Source organism: Mirounga leonina, unplaced genomic scaffold (genome assembly GCF_011800145.1).
Source record: "Mirounga leonina isolate KUSES-001 unplaced genomic scaffold, KU_Mleo_1.0 Mir_376, whole genome shotgun sequence".
Taxonomy (NCBI): domain Eukaryota; kingdom Metazoa; phylum Chordata; class Mammalia; order Carnivora; family Phocidae; genus Mirounga; species Mirounga leonina.
In genome coordinates this window covers 11213473-11230794 of record NW_023270718.1, presented here as the reverse complement: position 1 = coordinate 11230794, position 17322 = coordinate 11213473, and the positions used below count along the sequence as shown (strand labels likewise).

The window sequence follows — 17322 nt, the reverse complement described above, 5'->3', positions numbered from 1 at the left end:
GCCCCCCAAAATTATTTTAATAATTAATAGAATAGACACAAAAACAGTAAGGACACAGAAGACACCACCAATATCATCAGCTAACTTGATTCAATAAATATGCCTAAAACATTGCTCCATATTACAGCAGAATGCACATTCTTTTCACCTACACATGGAATATTCACCAAGATAAACTAACTGCTGGGACATAAAATAAATTTCAGTAAGTTTTAAAATCGAATTAATATATTCTCTAAAACGTAAAAACCACAGACATTTAAATTTTACAGAACACTTATCAAAAAGTAAAAGAAGGGTTCCTGGGTGGCTCAGTCGTTAAGTGGCTGCCTTTAGCTCAGGTCATGATCCCAGAGTCCTGGGATCGAGTCCCGCATCGGACTCCCTGCTCAGCGGGAAGCCTGCTTCTCTCTCTCCCACACCCCCTGCTTGTGTTCCTGCTCTCGCTGTCTCTGTCTCTGTCAAATAAATAAATAAAATCTTCAAAAAAAAGTAAAAGAAGACATAAGGGAAACCAATAGAAGATAAACTGGGAGCATAATTTTGTAAAATAGGCAAGGGTGATTTAAATATAGCATTAAAAAATAAAATATATGGAAAATGGGTAAACATTGCTATTAGAATTGAAGACTTCTATTTCATAAAGCTCATGGCAGCCAAAATTTAGAGTTAAGATTGAGAGAGGTTTTCCTTTTGGGGAAGATGGCAGAGTAGGAGGATCGTAAGGTCACCTTGTCCCATGGATACTCCTAGGTAATGTACACTTCAGTGTAAATAAACCAGAAAATGACCCAGAGACTGGTAGAACAGACTCTCCGCAGGTAAATGTAGAGAAGAGGCCACATCGAAAAGGGTAGGAAGGGCAGAGTCATGGTAGGAAACCAAACTGACCTACAAGACTATCTGTGGAAGGGAGGGACACTGTCGGCACAGAGAAGGGAGAGGAGCAGACCCCATACCAGGTACCCAGGGCACCAGGAACCCACAGTGGGAAAACTAATACCCATAATATTTGGCTTTGAAAACCCTTTGTTCTTAAAATCAGGGGTGCCTAACTCCTGGAACTTTAAAAATCAGTGGCTTGGAGGGTGATAGGAAAGCGAATCCCTGACCTTAAAGAGACAGCATAAAAACAGCCCCACTGAGGTACAGCATAGACGCCGCACTTTGGAAAATGCCTGATATATACGGAAAGGACATTTGTTTGCTGGTTTCAGAACATGTGCTGCAGGGGCAGGGAGTTTTAGGAGACTTCTCCCAGAATAAAAGAGTTTGTCAGATGCCGGTTCCTTCCCCTGTACCCCTAGGCTACATACATGGACACCTGCAGGAACCATTGCAGAACGAACTCTCTTCACCTAGCTTGCCGTTGGCACGCCCCACCCTCTCTAATCCAGCCTCACGAGTCCATCCCAAGTGGCTATGGGTCCCCTGCCACAGCAGACCAGTGAAAACGCAGCTAGGACCGTACGTGTCATGCTCTCCTGTGGGCCCCACTCCGCAGGAGTCCTCTAAAGTGACCTCAGGTCCTCTCCCACAAGCAGAACAGCACCGCCTTGCCAGCATGCTCACCTTCTCCAGCAGACCCACCCCTCCAGCACCCCTTCTGCAGGACTCTTACCAGAAGAGGGGCCACAGCATAGCAGTGTGCAGGCAGTCTGGACGGGGGCTGGCACCGCTGCCAAGTGACTTCTGTCCTGGGGAGAGGGAAGGTAAGCATACACAGCAGTTTGACCGTGGCCCCAGCGCCGGGTTGGGGGCAGACATTTGGGCTGATCGCAGGCTACGCCAACCAATGAGAGCCTCTCAGGACAACACGGAGTGTCCTGCTGTTCAGTGTGACTGCAGCTCTGGCAAATGCCTGGTCTGACTCCACTCAAGCCCAGGGTGGCCCCAGACTGCCCCATTAACAACGCAGGGACCAAACCCTGCCCGCAGCAGGCAGAGAGCCATTGCAGATTACTGAACTGAAGGCAAAAGTGGCTCAGCCACAATGGTAGGGTGCCCATACACACATAGGGGACGCCGCTAAAGCACCAGGACGCCCAGGTAACATTGCACCGCAGGGAACTACAGAACCTTCTCTTCATAAGGAATACATGACCAGTAAATCAGCCCTAGAAGAAATGTTATAGGGGACTCTTCAAGTGGAAAGGAAAGACTAGAAACAGGGGTAAGAAAATTAGGAAGATCAAAAACAGTAAAATTAAATATATCTATAAAAATCAGAGGGATTCACGAAAGGATATAAAGTACAAGAAGGATTTTTGACTTAAAATGTGGGGTGGAGGAAGAGGATTAAAGAACAGCTTCAAACTTGTGAGTATCAGCTTAATATAGACTGTTTTATGCTTGAATATTATATACAAACCTAATGGAAACCACAAATAAAAAACCAGTAATAGATATGCAAAAAAGGGAGGGGGGAGAAATCTGAGCGTATTGCTAAAGAAAGCCAGAAAACAATGAGAGCAAAAGGCAAAGGAAGAAAGGAACAGAGAAGAACTACAAAAATAATCACAAAACAAGTAACAAAATGGCAATAAGTACATACCTATCAACAATTACTTTGAATGTAAATGGACCAAATGCTTCAAATCAAAAGACATAGGGTGATGGATTGGGTAAAAAAGCAAGACCCATCTATATACTGCCTACAAGAGACTCATTTATGACCCCGAAATACATGCAGATTGAAAGGGAAGGGATGGAAAAGCATTCATCGTGTAAATGGAAATGAAAAGAAAGCCAGGGTACCGATACTTACGTTGGACAAAATAGGCTTTAAAACAAAGACTGTAATGAGAAAGAAGGGCACTGTATAATTATAAAGAGAACAATCCAATAAGAAGATATAATAATTTTAATTAATTATGAACCCAACATGTGAACACTCAAATACATAAAGCAGCTAATTACAAAGGGAGTAATTGATAGTAATACAATAATAGTAGGGGACTTTGGCACCCTAATTACATCGATGGACAGATCATCCAAACAAAGTCAACAAGGAAACAGTGACATTGAATGACACGTTGGACCAGATGTATCTAACATATATTCAGAACATTCCATCCGGAAACAACAGAATATACATTCTGCTCAGTTGCATGTGGAACGTTATCCAGAATAGATCATGCTAGGCCACAAAACAAGTCTCAACAAATTCAGAAAGATTAAAGTCATACCATGCATCTTTTCTGACCACAATGCTATGAAACTAGAAATAAATCACAAGAAAAAAACCTGTAAAGAAGACAAATAAAAGAACACAAATACAGAAAAAATCTATAAAGCCACAAATGGGTGGCTCAGATTGTTGAGCATCTGCTCAGGTCTTGATCTCCACATCCTGGGATTGAGCCCCACGTCAGGCTCCCAGCTTAGCAAGGAGTCTGCTTCTCCTTCTCCCTCTGCCTCTCCCCACTGCTTGTGCTCTCTCTGTTTCTCTCTCTCAAATGAATAAATGAAATCTTTTTTAAAAAAAAAACACATATACATGGAGGTTAAATAACACCCTACTAAACAATGTCAGTCAACCAGGAAACCAAAGAAGAAATAACAAAATACATGGAGACAAAATGAAAACGCAACAGTCCCAAATCTTTTGAGATGCAGCAAAAGCTGTCCTAACTGGGAATTTTATAGCAATACAGGCCTACCTCAAGCAGCAAGAAAAATCTCAAACAACCTAACCTTACACCGAAAGGAGCTAGAAAAAGAACAAATGGATCCCCAAACCAGTAGAAGGAAAGAAATGATAAAAATTAGAGCAGGAATACGATATAAATTAAAAATAGAACAGATCAATGAAATAGGAGCTGCTTCTTTGAAAAGATGAACAGAACTGATAAACCTTTAGCCACACTCATCAAAAATCAAATTAAAAATGAAAAAGAGGACTTAGAATCAAAAATGAAAGAGGAGAAATAACAACCAACACCACAGAAATACAAAGGATTATAGGAATGTAATATTATATGCCAACAAATTGGATAATCTAGAGGAAATGGATAAATTACTAAAATCATATAACCTCCCAAAACTGAATCAGGAAGAAAGAAAATTTGAACCCTCTGATTACCAGCAATGAAACTGAATCAGTAATCAAAAATCTCCCAACACGTGTGCCTAGGTGGCTCTGGTGCATGATCCCGGGATTCCAGGATCAGGTCCCATGTCGGGCTCCTTGCTCAGTGGGGAAGCCTGCTTCTCCCTCTCCCTCTGCCTGCCACTCCCCTTGCTTGTGCTCTTTCTCTCTCTGTCTCTCTTTGTCAAATAAATAAATAAAATCCTTTTTTTAAAAATCTCCCAACAAACAAAAACCTAGGGTCAGATGGCTTCTCTGGTGAATTCTACCAAACACTGAAAGAAGAGTTAATACTTACTCTTCTCAAACTATTAAAAAAAATATATATATATATAGAAGAGGAAGGAAAGCTTCCAGATTCATTTTACAAGGCTAGTATTACTCTGGTACCCAAACCAGATAAAGACATTACCAAAAAAAAAAAAGAACTACAGGCCAATATTTCTGAACATAGGTGCAAAAATTCTTTTTTTTTTTTTTAAAGATTTTATTTATTTATTTGACAGAGAGTGAGAGCAGGAACATAAGCAGGAGGAGTGGGAGAGGGAGAAGCAGGCTTCCTGCCAAGCAGGGAGACCTATTTGGGACTCGATCCCAGGCCCCTGGGATCATGACCTGAGCTGAAGGCAGATGCTTAATGACTGAACACCCAGGCGCCCAGGTGCAAAAATTCTTAAGAAAATGCTAGCAAACTGGGGTGCCTGGGTGGCTCAGTCGTTAAGCGAATGCCTTCAGCTCAGGTCATGGTCCCAGGGTCCTGGGATCGAGCCCCGCATCGGGCTCCCTGCTCGGTGGGAAGCCTGCTTCCCCCTCTCCCACTCCCCCTGCTTGTGTTCCCTCTCTCACTGTGTCTCTCTCTGTCAAATAAATAAAATCTTAGTATATGTGCTGCCGAAGCGAGCACTCAAATAAATAAAATCTTAAAAAAGAAAAGAAAATGCTAGCAAACTGAATCCAATGAAACATTCAAAAAATCATTCACTATGATCAAATGGGATTTATTCCTGGGATGCAAGGTGGTTCAATATTTGCAAATCAATCAGTGTGATACAGCATATCAATAAGAGATAGGATAAAAACCACACGATCCTTTGAATAGATGTAGAAAAAGCATTTGACAAAATACAACATCCACTCAAAAACCCTCAACAAAGTAGGTTTAGAGGAAATACACCTCAACACGATAAAGGCCATATATGGAAAACCCACAGCTAACCTACTCAATGGTGAAAAACTGGGAGCTTTACCCCTAAGATCAGGAGCAAGACAAGGATGTCCACTGTCACCACTTTTATTCATCATAGTATTGGAAGTCCTAACCAAAGCAGTCAGACAACAAAAAGAAATAAAAGGCAGCCAAATTGGTAAGGAAGAAGTAAAACTTTCACTATTTGCAGAGGATATACTTTATATAGAAAACCCAAAAAATTCCTCAAAAAAATTACTAAACTGATAAATGAATTCAGTAAGGTCCCAGGATACAAATCCATTACATTTTCATACACTAATAATGAAGTAACATAAAGAGAAAACAATCCCATTTATAATTGCACTAAAAATAACAAAATGCCTAGGGATATACTTAAACAAGGAGGTGAAAGACCTGTACTATGGAAACTATAAAACACTGATGAAAGAAAGTAAAGATGACTAAAACAGATAGATTCCATACTCATGGATTGGGAGAGCAAATATTGTTAAAATGTCCCTTTTACCTAAAGCAGTCTGTACATTTAATGCAATTCCTATTAAAATACCAACAACAGGGCGCCTGGGTGGCTCAGTCGTTAAGCGTCTGCCTTCGGCTCAGGTCATGATCCCAGGGTCCTGGGATCGAGCGCCGCATCGGGCTCCCTGCTCTGTGGGGAGCCTGCTTCTCCCTCTCCCACTCCCCTTGCTTGTGTTCCCTCTCTCGCTGTCTCTTTCTATTAAATAAATAGATAAAATCTTAAAAAAAAAAAAAAAAGTTTTTGAGGAGTGAAGAAAATAATCAACCAAACAAAAAGACCACCTAGTGAATAGGAGAAAATCTTTAAAAATGGTATATCCTATAAATGGTTAGTATCTAAAATATATAAAGAACTTACACAACTCAACACCAAAACCCAAATAATTTAGTTAAAAAATGGGCAGAAGACATGAACAGATATTTCTCCAAAGAAGACATCCAAATGGCCATCAGACCCATCAAAAGCTGCTCAAGATCACTCATCATTAGGGAAATGAAAATCAAAACCACATTGAGCTATCACACCTGTCAGAATGGCTAAATTCAAAAACACAAGAAACAAGTGTTGGTAAGGATGTCTAGGGAAAGGATCCCTTGTGCGCTGTTGGTGGTAATGCAAGCTGGCAAGGTGATATATATAATCAATCTCCAAAGGACTGTTACTCAGCCATAAAAAAGAATGAAACTCTGCCACGTGGGATAATGTGGTTGGATCTAGAGGGTATAATGCTAAGTGATAATTGGTCAGAGAAACACAAATACCATATGATTTCAATTGTATGTGGAATTTAAGAAAGAAAACAGACAAATGAGGAAAAAGTGAAACAGAAAACCAGACTCTTAAATATAGAGAACAAATGTGGTTACCAGATGGGAGGTGGGTGGGGGTGGGTGGAAAAGCTGAAGGGGATTAAGAGTACATTTATGATGAGCTTTGAGTAATGTGTAGAATTATTGAATCACTATATTGTCCACGTGAAGTTAACATAACAATTATACTGAAATTTAGAAAAAAAGTTGAGAGAGGATATCTCCAATGTCTAAAATTAGGAAGGGATCAACACATAGTCCATACAGAGAAATAGTATTAATCAGAGCAAGAAATAAGACTCTAGTCTAAATGGACAAAATATGAGTGGTCAGTGGAAGGGGGGACCCAAGTGGCTATCAGACCTATGAAAATATATACAAACACATTTAAATTGAGGAATTCATACCAAGTACAACTGTCTTTACCGAACACAGAATGTAAAGACAATTCTGTCATCTGAAAATTTTACTAGAACTAACCTCACGAATATAGACACAAATACCACTAAGACTATATTAATAACATTCAGCAGTATATAAAATGTACTATACACTATAACCAAGAGAGATGTATTCCAGTGATGCCAGGTTGCTTTAATACTAGAAAAACAAAGAATGTTATCTAACATAGTAACAGCTTAAAGAAGAAAAATCATATCAATTTGTGCAGAAAAATCATTAGCATAAGTGAATGTAACAGCGCTCTGAATAGGTTCTCTCCTTTTACATAAATGTATAAATACACACACAGGAGGTAGATAAAGATGTGAGTGAACTGTAGTCTGTATGTCAACAATGTGTAGAACACAACAATTGAATGATAGCATTTTACAGATCAATTCTATAGCATCAGTAAAATTCTTAGGAATGAATACAATGAAGTATGTTTAAGTTCTTTTATTAACATTCATTTCCAAACATTGAAAACTACAAAGTTGTCTGAATATTACTGAAACTTCATTGTTGAAGCCTACAAACACTTCAGCTGAGAGAAGTTAAAGGTGTCCTAAATAAATGGTATGATATTTTCCATAGAATTCAGTGGCTTCACTTTTTCTCCCTAGAATTGTACAGTACCCCCTTTGGTCTTCAGTATTAAAGGATATTGTCCTGTTGGACATGGAACCTGGTGAGTGCGAGTCAGGAATTCAGTCTGAGCTTCCATTGACTACAGAGATCCACCTGAGGCCCAGTTTACCTCAGGACAGTTGGAGAGGTTTGGGGGGTGAGTTTCTGGTTCCCACAGGAGATGAGCACCTGGAACCCTCTGAATCAAGAGTGCAGGTTAAGAGGATGTGCATGGTCAGGAGTCACTTTCTTCCATTGTGAAGGGTTTGAAGTGTTGGGAGAATGACCAGAGGATAGCATGTAGTTCCCCAGGCAATAATCCCAACCACCCTTTGTTTTAGATACTGTTATTTCCCCCATGTCAACGATGAGGAAATGGAGCCTTAGAGAGGTGAGGCTTCCTGTCAAAGGAACCATAATCAGTAATGGGATTACTTGCTGCAAACCCAGGTAGCTTCCCTCTAGAGCTCAGGCCCTGAAGTCAGATGCCATCTGCCAGATTCCATTGCCAATTTGAACCCAAAACACTATGTGATTGGTTATAATTTAAGTTGAACGTTTGTGAATTTGAACATAAAATCTAGAAGAGATGTGCTACAAAACTTGAAATGATGTCCACCTTTAGCTACCATTTAGTCCAAAGGAAAAAATATTTCTTAAATTGTAAATCTTAATCATCTTGCTTAGAAAAACATATTCTTTGTGCAGTGGGCTACCCGAAATGTCAAAAGCATTCTGTAGGTTTGATGACTTTTTTTCTTGGAATAATTTTGAATGTCACAGATTGTACACACTATGCCATCCTATAAAATTTTTAATCATTTCTGTTAAGGCTACTTGTTGGTCTGGGGTATGTGTATTTGAATTTTGATAGATACTGTCTTTAATTCTGCAAATAGGCAATCTGGACTCACCTTCCACCACATGGGTACATGAGAGCCCTGTTTTGTGGTGATAAGATTCGTATCCAGCGCTGTGTGCCTAATTTTTAGTGCTTTATATATAACATCACCAAGATGTAGGTACTGTTTTTTCTTGCCATTTTAATGAATGGAGCATTATGTGTGAGGAACATTTAAGTATCATCAGAGAGGTCTGCTAGGGAGGTTTTGTCTTCATTTTTCATTTTATATCAGGGAGGTGAAACTGTTCTCCTCATGTCCCAAATTAGGAGGGGTGAGGTGCACCTGGGTGGCTCAGTGGGTTAAGCATCTGATTCTTGGTTTTGGCTTAGGTCGTGATCTCAGGGTCCTGGGATTGAGCCCTAGGTTTGGCTGCCCGCTCAGCCGGGAGTCTGCTTGTGGATTCTCTCTCTCCCTCTGCCCCTCCACCTGCTCATGCTCTCTCTCTTTCTCTTTCTTCACTCTCTCGAATAAGTAAATAAATCTTTAAAACAATTAGGAAGGGTGAGATATACAAATCCTGAACCTCCAAAATACCCAGGGACAGTTCATTCGTGCTTAGGACATGGGCCACCTGCTGGAGACTTGAAGAGGAGTCATGAAGCGCAAAATGTGGCTTGGGAGCAACTGGCAAGCTCAGCATACCTTAGGCTTTCAATAATTGATTCCTTTGCCTTCCACCTTCTGACCACCCTGGCTGCCTTTCTGAGTCCTGTGGAATGGTGGTGACTACAATACCCAGAAGGCTCTGCAGCGTGAGGTGGCAGCTCCCGGCCAACGATGGCCCAGGAGAGGGCGTCTTCCTGCCGGTGCTTCAGTCACAGCAGGTCTTCCAGTCTCTTCTTTGAGGTGGCTGTATTATTTTGTTTTGTTTGTTTGTTTTCAGAGAGGACTGTGTATTGGAAGGCAGGTGGGCCATCCTGGGAGACTTGCTCAGAGAGTTAAGGCAGGATTCCCACAGGCAGAGGGGATAGCCGGCTGCTGGAAACTACGGTTATTCAGAGATTATGGAGCCCCCCCCGCAAAGGGCAGGGTTCAAGTTAAGTCAAATGGTATGAAAACCCGTGTGCAAGAACTCGAGGGAATCCTAAATTCTGTCTCCCTAACATGACCAAAGCTGTGGCAGGGAAATGTGCACAGAGGCCCTTTGAGCTGTGGAGGAGTCACGGGCACTGACCGCTTATGCTTAGCTGCAAGAATGATCCACTTTGGGCAACCCCAGGAGACTCCAGGGACTCTGCGGCCTCGGTGCCAACACATAGTCAGTGCAGCAGGTGTGAACTGCACTTAGCTGTGCAGCCAGCCTGGGCACCAGTTACCCAAGCTGCTTCCAAATTTATTCCCATCCTGGGAAGAAGGATTCAAGGAAAGGGTTTTAAAATGTGTTACTTCTTCTAAAATCAACATCCTACTAACGTGGTGAAGCCTGTGCGGCTGGTGGAACAGCGGCACCCTTCCGGCCCCTGGCCCTTCGCGTCGGCAGCAAAGGCCGCTGGGCTGATTGTGGCCAACCACACCAAGGTTATTGGTTAAGAGGCCGCGGTGTCGAGGGCATTGTCCCACCCCTACCCCCACCAGGGGTCACATGCTGAGAAGTCCCATCTTGACCACACTTTCTTGTTGAACCTGCTGTCCTCAGATTTAGGAGGGGGTCCTGAAATTTCCTTGGTTGGCTCTAGGGATGGGTGATGCTGTTGATGTGAAGGCCGCCGATGGCATTCAGAAAGACGAGGAAGGAGGTGGTGACCTTGCACCAAAACATCAGGGTGAAGCCAGTGAGTGTGACCTGGTTCCAGAGGAGGATCACAAAACTCAGGAGCCCCACCCCCACCCCAGAGGAGAGCATGAAAGAGATGAGGAAGACAGAGCCCACAGTCCACTTGCTCCACAGACCTGGGACACCATGACAAGGTCCAGGCCCCAAATGGCAGCCATTGTGGTAGCTGTTTTGGCTACTGCTTTTCTTGTCCCTGTGCCGTAAGATTAATATAGCTCTATGTGGTATGTTGGTTTCTAGGGGTGTAGAGTGACCGAGGGGAGCACTAGCATCTCCATCTCCAGCCGTTGTGCTGCTACTCCTGTTTTATCTGCAGGCTTCAGTGAGGACTGCTAAGCTTATGGCTGTGTGCTCACCTTCCCCCCAATGGAATATTTGTTCCTTTATTCTGTCCCCGAAATTGTGTCTCTGCGCCCTGAGGACATGGACTCAATCCAAGCAAGCAGTTCTGTGGAGAGGTTCCCCAGTAGGACCCAGAGAGAGAAACCCATCCTAGGCAGGTAGAGATGCTTGGAGGTGAGGCTGAGCTGTGTTCGACACACCACAGGTCTCATTCCTTTCTGGTGGAGGCAGCAGAGGGTGAGAATTCTAGCCTAAAATGGTAAGGTCATTCTCTGTCCTGAGGGTGGCGGGAGCCATAGGGAATTTGAAGCGGTCTCAGCAGGCTCCCTCACTGCAGAGTGGAGAAGACTGTGAAGGGCTGGGGTGCTGGTCGAGGCGGGTGTGTGGAAATAAAATAAGCCACCCAAATGAGAACAAGCAAAGGCTATTCAGAGCTTGCTGGTACCATCACTTGGCATTTGGCTGAGGCTTAAAGGCAGGCAAGGGAGTGGGAAAGCTGATTGGCCCCAAATTGGAAGCAGGTGCAAAAAGTTAGGAAAGATGGCAGTTTTTACGGAGTCTTCACCCTCCCGGTCCAGTCGCTGCAGTGGCTGTGGTTTGGCTTCTGCTGGTTGTTGCAGAGGTGGTGGGTCAGAAAACTTAATGTATGTATGTATGTATGTTTGTATTCATTCATTTATTTATTTTTTATTTATTTATTTTAAAGATTTTATTTATTTATTTGAGAGAGAATGAGAGAGAGCACATGAGAGGGGGGAGGGTCAGAGGGAGAAGCAGACTCCCTGCCGAGCAGGGAGCCCGAGGCGGGACTCGATCCCGGGACTCCAGGATCATGACCTGAGCCGAAGGCAGTCGCTTAACCAACTGAGCCACCCAGGCGCCCCTATTGACTATATTTCTTATGTTATACTTTCCACCCCCGTGACTTACTTATTTTATAACTGGAAGAATTTTTTTTTTTAAAGATTTTATTTATTTATTTGAGACAGACAGAATGAGAGAGAGAGAGCACATGGGAGGGGGGAGGGTCAGAGGGAGAAGCAGGCTCCCTGCTGAGCAGGGAGCCCGATGCGGGACTCGATCCCGGGACTCCAGGATCATGACCTGAGCTGAAGGCAGTCGCTTAACCAACTGAGCCACCCAGGCGCCCCTATAACTGGAAGAATTTTATGTTTATATGTGGTCACACCACAGGAGAACCAAGGAGGAGACTATGACTATAGTCCCAGTGAGTATTGATGAGCTATGTCAGAGTGATTGCTGTAAAGGGGGCAGAACAGGTTGTGTTTTCGTTACTTTACTCGGGCCTGTTTTGTTTGCTGAGGTGCATTGCCAGAGGGAAGGTGGGGAGGCAGAGATGACTCAAAGGTGTGAACATGCTGCGGCCATCAGCTGAACCAGGAACATCGGATGTTCAGAGGATTAGGTGGGGATAAGAAGGTCGGACTGTGAGGGCACAGCATGTGTCTAATAGATGAAATAGTGGCTTCCCAAAGCCATGCATGTTCTAATCCCTTGAACCTCTGGATATGTTACCTCATGTGGCAAAAGGGACTTTATGTGTGTGATTAAATTGAGTATATTAACAACATGGAGAGATTATCCAGTGGGCCCAGTGTAGTCGAAGGAGGATGGAGTCAAAGAAGATTTCAGGGAGTAAAGAGAGGTCAGAGTGATAATTCCTGGCTTCGAAGACGGAGGAAGGGGCAGGGAGTCAAGGAATGCAGGAGGTCTTCAGAAATTGGGAAAGGGAAGGAAACAGATTCTTTTGTAGAACTGCCAGAAGGAACACAATCCTGATAACTTCTTGTTTTTATGCTGGTGAAGCCCATTTTGGATTTATAATCTTTAAACTAAGAAGAAAAATTTGTGTTGACTTAAGCCGCAGAGCTGGTAATGATTTGTTAGAGCAGCTATAGGAAACTAATACAGTGTGCAGCGGAGAACCGGAAGAAGGCTGAGGGTTCCCGATGTGTGCCTGTCGTCCTGGGTGCCTGAGGTTGAGGAAAAGGTCCAGATTGGGAGGCCTTCAAGCAGGAATGGGGGCTTCCCTTTGACACTTGGGGTCACTGGAGGTTTGGGGCAGGACGGGATCCTGGTGGTATTGCCAAGCACTCTCTCCACGCTGTGTGCAGAGCGACCTGTGAGGAGTCTGGTGTGCTGTCTGTGGTGTGGGTGAGAAGAGTTGTGATGGGTAGCTGAAGCTGTGAGGGAGGGGGTGGTCTGAGAAGTGATGTGCACGAGAGGAGTCAGTGGGAACTGATGATGGTCCTGCAGCCCCGTTACCGGGGGCTTCTGTGAGAACAGGGAGCCCAGGCTTATGTCTAGGAGGCATGGTTTAGGGTACCCCGGGGGGATTGGCTGGCAAGTGGGGAAGTGGGTGAGCACGACATTGTTGTGGGTAGATGGAGTGAGGATACTCAGTCAAGAGACTTCCTGGACCTTGTTGGCCATGTCATTGCAGGTCTGTGTGATCTCTGAGGATGTGTTTGTGTTCTTCTCCCGGGAAGAATGGATGCTCCTTGATGATTCTCAGAGACTTTTGTATCAGGATGTGATGCTGGAAAACTTTGCACTTTTAGCTTCACTGGGTAAGGTCTGCATGCCAATCCCATCTGCTTTCTCTTTTTCTCCAGGGACTGCTCTGTCCTTCCCATGGTCAGATCATAGGTACTGCTTTCTTTCCAGGTTTTCTGGAGTAGGTGCTGTGAGGGCTGGGTTTGTGCTGTATGGAGCTTTCTCATCTCTTGGTGAGCCAGTCCTGAAGCCATGCAGCGAAGGGCTTGGGAGTCACAAGGTGTCGTTTGCCCAGTGGATCCCATAGTCTTGGTCATTTTGGGGACTGGTGAATCTATCCAGAATTATGGCACCTCTGTGCCTAAAGATCAGCTCCCTTTCTCTAGGGGACATTCTCTGGGGCTAAATTGTACCAGGAGGTACAGGCACTCACATAGTCACTACTTATGGGGACCTTTGTGCAGTTCCTCGAAAACCTTCCTTCAAGGTTTTTTTTTTAATTTTGAAAAGATTTTATTTATTCATTCTAGAGAGAGAGAGAGAGAGAGAGAGAGGAGCATGAGTGGGGGGAGGGGCGGGAAAGGGAGAGAATCCCAAGCAGATTCCGTGCTGAGTGCAGAGCCTAACGCGGGGCTCGATCCCCTGACCCTGAGATCATGACCTGAGCTGAAACCAAGAGTCAGACGCTCAACTAACTGAGCCATCCAGGCACCCACCCCCCACGAGGCTTTTTTGGGGGTTTTTTGGTAATAATTTTTTTTTTTTAAACTTACGGAGTGTCATAGGATGTCTTGCTCTGGCCAGTAGTGGCTGCTCACCTGTCCTGTGTCTCTCTTAGGAATTGTATCCTCCAGATCACACGCAGTCACCCAACTGGAGCAAAAGGAAGATCCTCAGATGCCTGACCAGGTGGCTATGACCCCAGTCACAGAAAGAGAGGCTCGGAGGGGGCCTGGACTTGGTGAGTGGATATGAGGGAAGGGCACGATATCAGGGTTAGGTTCAAAACTAGTAGTGCTGGGCGCCTGGGTGGCTCGGTCGGTTGGGCGACTGCCTTCGGCTCAGGTCATGATCCTGGAGTCCCGGGATCAAGTCCCGCATCGGGCTCCCTGCTCAGCGGGGGGCCTGCTTCTCCCTCGGACCCTCTTCCCTCTTGTGCTGTCTCTCATTCTCTCTCTCAAATAAATAAATAAAACAAACAAACAAAAAACCCCAAAAGACTAGTAGTACTAACTCTTCACCCTAGTGTTCAGCCTCGAGGCTGGTGGCCATCCTTGGTACCCGTCCTTCCCCATTCTTGACACTGCAGCTTATCTCCTGTATGCCTTCTAGCCCCGTGCCGTCTTCCGTCTGCCCAGCACCCAGGCTGCCCCCTGCTGGGTCTGCATTGTCCTGCGGCATTGCGTACACTTGACATGTCTCGAGATGCGCTCGTGTCCTTAAGTACCCTTGAGCCCCAGCTGCACACTTGTAAGCGGGTCCTCCTGGGCCTGCACGTGCCCTTCTGCCCAGCACTCCCGCCTCGACAGCCGGATACCTCCTGGAAGCCACTTGCTCTTCTCTGCTCTCTGTCCACATAGCCTTGTCCTCAGAAGGCTCCCTTCATTCAGTGACCTTCAGAGAACTGGTCTGCATTGCAGCCCCTTCCTCAACCTGTCCCTACCTCTCTTGTCCTGTAAACAGTCCCACTGAGGTATTCCCGGGTGTGTCGTACACACATTAGCGATGGGGTTGCCCCTACCCGCGAGTCTAACATGCATGTCAGCAGTACTCCTCTGCTTTCAGGTGGTTGGTGTGCAGTGGAGGATGCGGCTCCGTCCCCTGAGCAGAGTGTTTCTTCAGAAGGAGTGTCACAAGTCAGGACTCCGGTGGCAGGTCTGAACCCCCAGCCATGTGACATACCTGGCTCGGTATTGAAAGAAATCTTACACCTGGCTGAATACCAGGGGGGAGAAGCCAGGCTGGAACCACACACGGGCGGGGCCTGCTGGAAGCCCTTCTGGCACGGTGCAAACGTCCATCAGCACCACACTGCAGAGAAATCCTTCAGAAGAGATGAGGGCAGGGACTCGGTGAAAACCTGCAGATTCTATGTGCCAGAGAAGACCTATACACACAGGGCGCGTAGAAGGGACTTTACAGCCACCTCTGACCTTCTTCAGCACCAGGTCCCCCACATGAGGATGAAGCCCCACAAGAACACCAGGCTTGGGGGAGCCCTTCACCCTGGACAGCGGCATCACAAGTGCATCGAATGTGGGAAACTGTTCACCCGCAAAGACACGCTTACTCGGCACCGGAGAATCCACACTGGAGAAAGGCCTTATGAGTGCAGCAAATGTGGGAAATTCTTTAGTCAAAGCTGTGACCTTTTTAAACATGAGACCATACACACTGGGGAAAGGCCTTACGAGTGCAGTGAATGTGGGAAATTCTTTAGACAGATCTCTGGCCTGATTGAACACAAGCGAGTTCACACGGGTGAAAGACTCTATCAGTGCAGTAATTGTGGGAAATTCTTTAGCAGTAAGTCTAACCTCATTAGACACCAGGAAGTTCACACAGGAGCAAGGCCTTATGTATGTAGCACATGTGGGAAGGAGTTCAGCCGCAAACACACACTTGTTCTGCACCAGAGGACTCACACTGGAGAAAGGCCTTATGAGTGCAGCGAGTGTGGGAAGGCCTTTAGCCAGAGTTCCCACCTTAATGTGCACTGGAGAATTCATGGCAGTGATTACGAGTGCAGCCGATGTGGGAAAGCCTTTAGCTGCATCTCTAAACTCATTCAGCACCAGAAAGTTCACTCTGGAGAAAATCCTTATGAGTGCAGCAGATGTGGGAAAGCCTTTACCCAAAGGCCCAATCTTATTCGGCACTGGAAAGTTCATACCGGAGAACGGCCTTACGTGTGTAGCAAATGTGGGAAAGAGTTTAACCGCAAACACACACTTGTTCTCCATCAGAAGCTTCATAATGGAGAAGAGCCTTAATACCATAGCAGATGTGGGGAGTCCTTTAGCCAAGGCCCCCAACTTACTGTCCATTTGAGAATTCCTAGCAGTGATTATGAGTGCAGCAGACATAGGACAGTCTTTACCCAAGGAGCAAACTTTATTCGGCACTGGAAAATCCACACTGGACAGTGGTACAGGGAATGTGCCATCTCCTTGTTCAGCCTAACAGCTCTCCCCAGAGTGAAGCTCTGAGAGGAGGCTTTGTGAGGGAGCCATCATTCAGAAGTGGTACCTCACACATAGGAACCTCTGCCCTGGGGAGGTTCCTTGTGAGTGCCTGGTATGTCAGGTGCTCTCAGGAGCCGTGTTGCACGTTGTAAATTGCCACCTCCCTTTGCCAGTGGCAGAAACCGTCCCCCTATGACCATCTGTCAGTTCCACAGTGTGTGTCAGTCACTCCAGCACGCTTAGGCAGGTAGACCTGTGCTGTCTCCACAGTCCCTAGAAGGAGTCATGATTGGCCTCCGTGGCCCATGGGGGGCCTCATTTTCTCCCTTTTGTCTGGGTTAAGCATGGGAAAAATCAGCACACAAGGTGGGTTTTCCAGGTAGCTTGCAAAGGTTTATCTTCATGGACTTTTTCATCTTGTGTGATGCTCACTGTGGATGTGTATGGTCTCACGGCCTCCAGCCCTGGAAGCACATGCCTCACTTCACTCATGTTTGTACAGTAATAAAGGGCTTATTCTTTGAGCTACTTTTTTTTTTTTTAAGATTTTATTTATTTATTAGAGAGAGAGCCCCAGCGGGGGTGGGGGGCTGCGCAGAGGGAGAGGGAGAAGCAGGCTCCCTGCTCCATCTCAGGGTCCTGGGAATCATGACCCGAGTTGAAGGCAGACGCTTAACTGAATGAGCCACGCAGGTGCCCCTCTTTGAGCTACTTTTAATCTGGAAGGTTCTGCTTATTGTGTGTTGAGGACACAGTTGTGTTCTACCAACATGAAAGGATAAAGTTTGTGGGAGTCCCCAGTTTTCCATGTCTCAGAGGGGACACGATGATGTCAGAGAAAAGCTCTCGCTCCAGGTTTGGCCTAATTTGCGTTGCTACCCAAGGTCTTATAGGAAAGACTT

At 45.3% G+C, this 17322-nt stretch overlaps 1 protein-coding gene across 4 annotated transcripts in view; it reads left to right on the top strand.

Annotated features, from left to right (window-relative positions):
* Window positions 1-16948, top strand: part of ZNF671 (zinc finger protein 671) — a 39646-nt gene extending 22698 nt beyond the window's left edge. For 2 of the 4 annotated variants that reach the window (XM_034986280.1, XM_034986279.1), the window contains exons 2-4: window positions 13183-13309; window positions 14074-14196; window positions 15021-16948. In XM_034986280.1, coding sequence (XP_034842171.1) covers window positions 13183-13309; window positions 14074-14196; window positions 15021-16228 — 1458 coding nt within the window. In that variant the 3' untranslated portion in view covers window positions 16229-16948. The remainder of the gene's footprint in view (window positions 1-13182; window positions 13310-14073; window positions 14197-15020) is intronic. The other 2 variants (XM_034986282.1, XM_034986281.1) reach the window with 2 other exon arrangements.
* The last annotated feature ends 374 nt before the right edge of the window (window positions 16949-17322 follow it).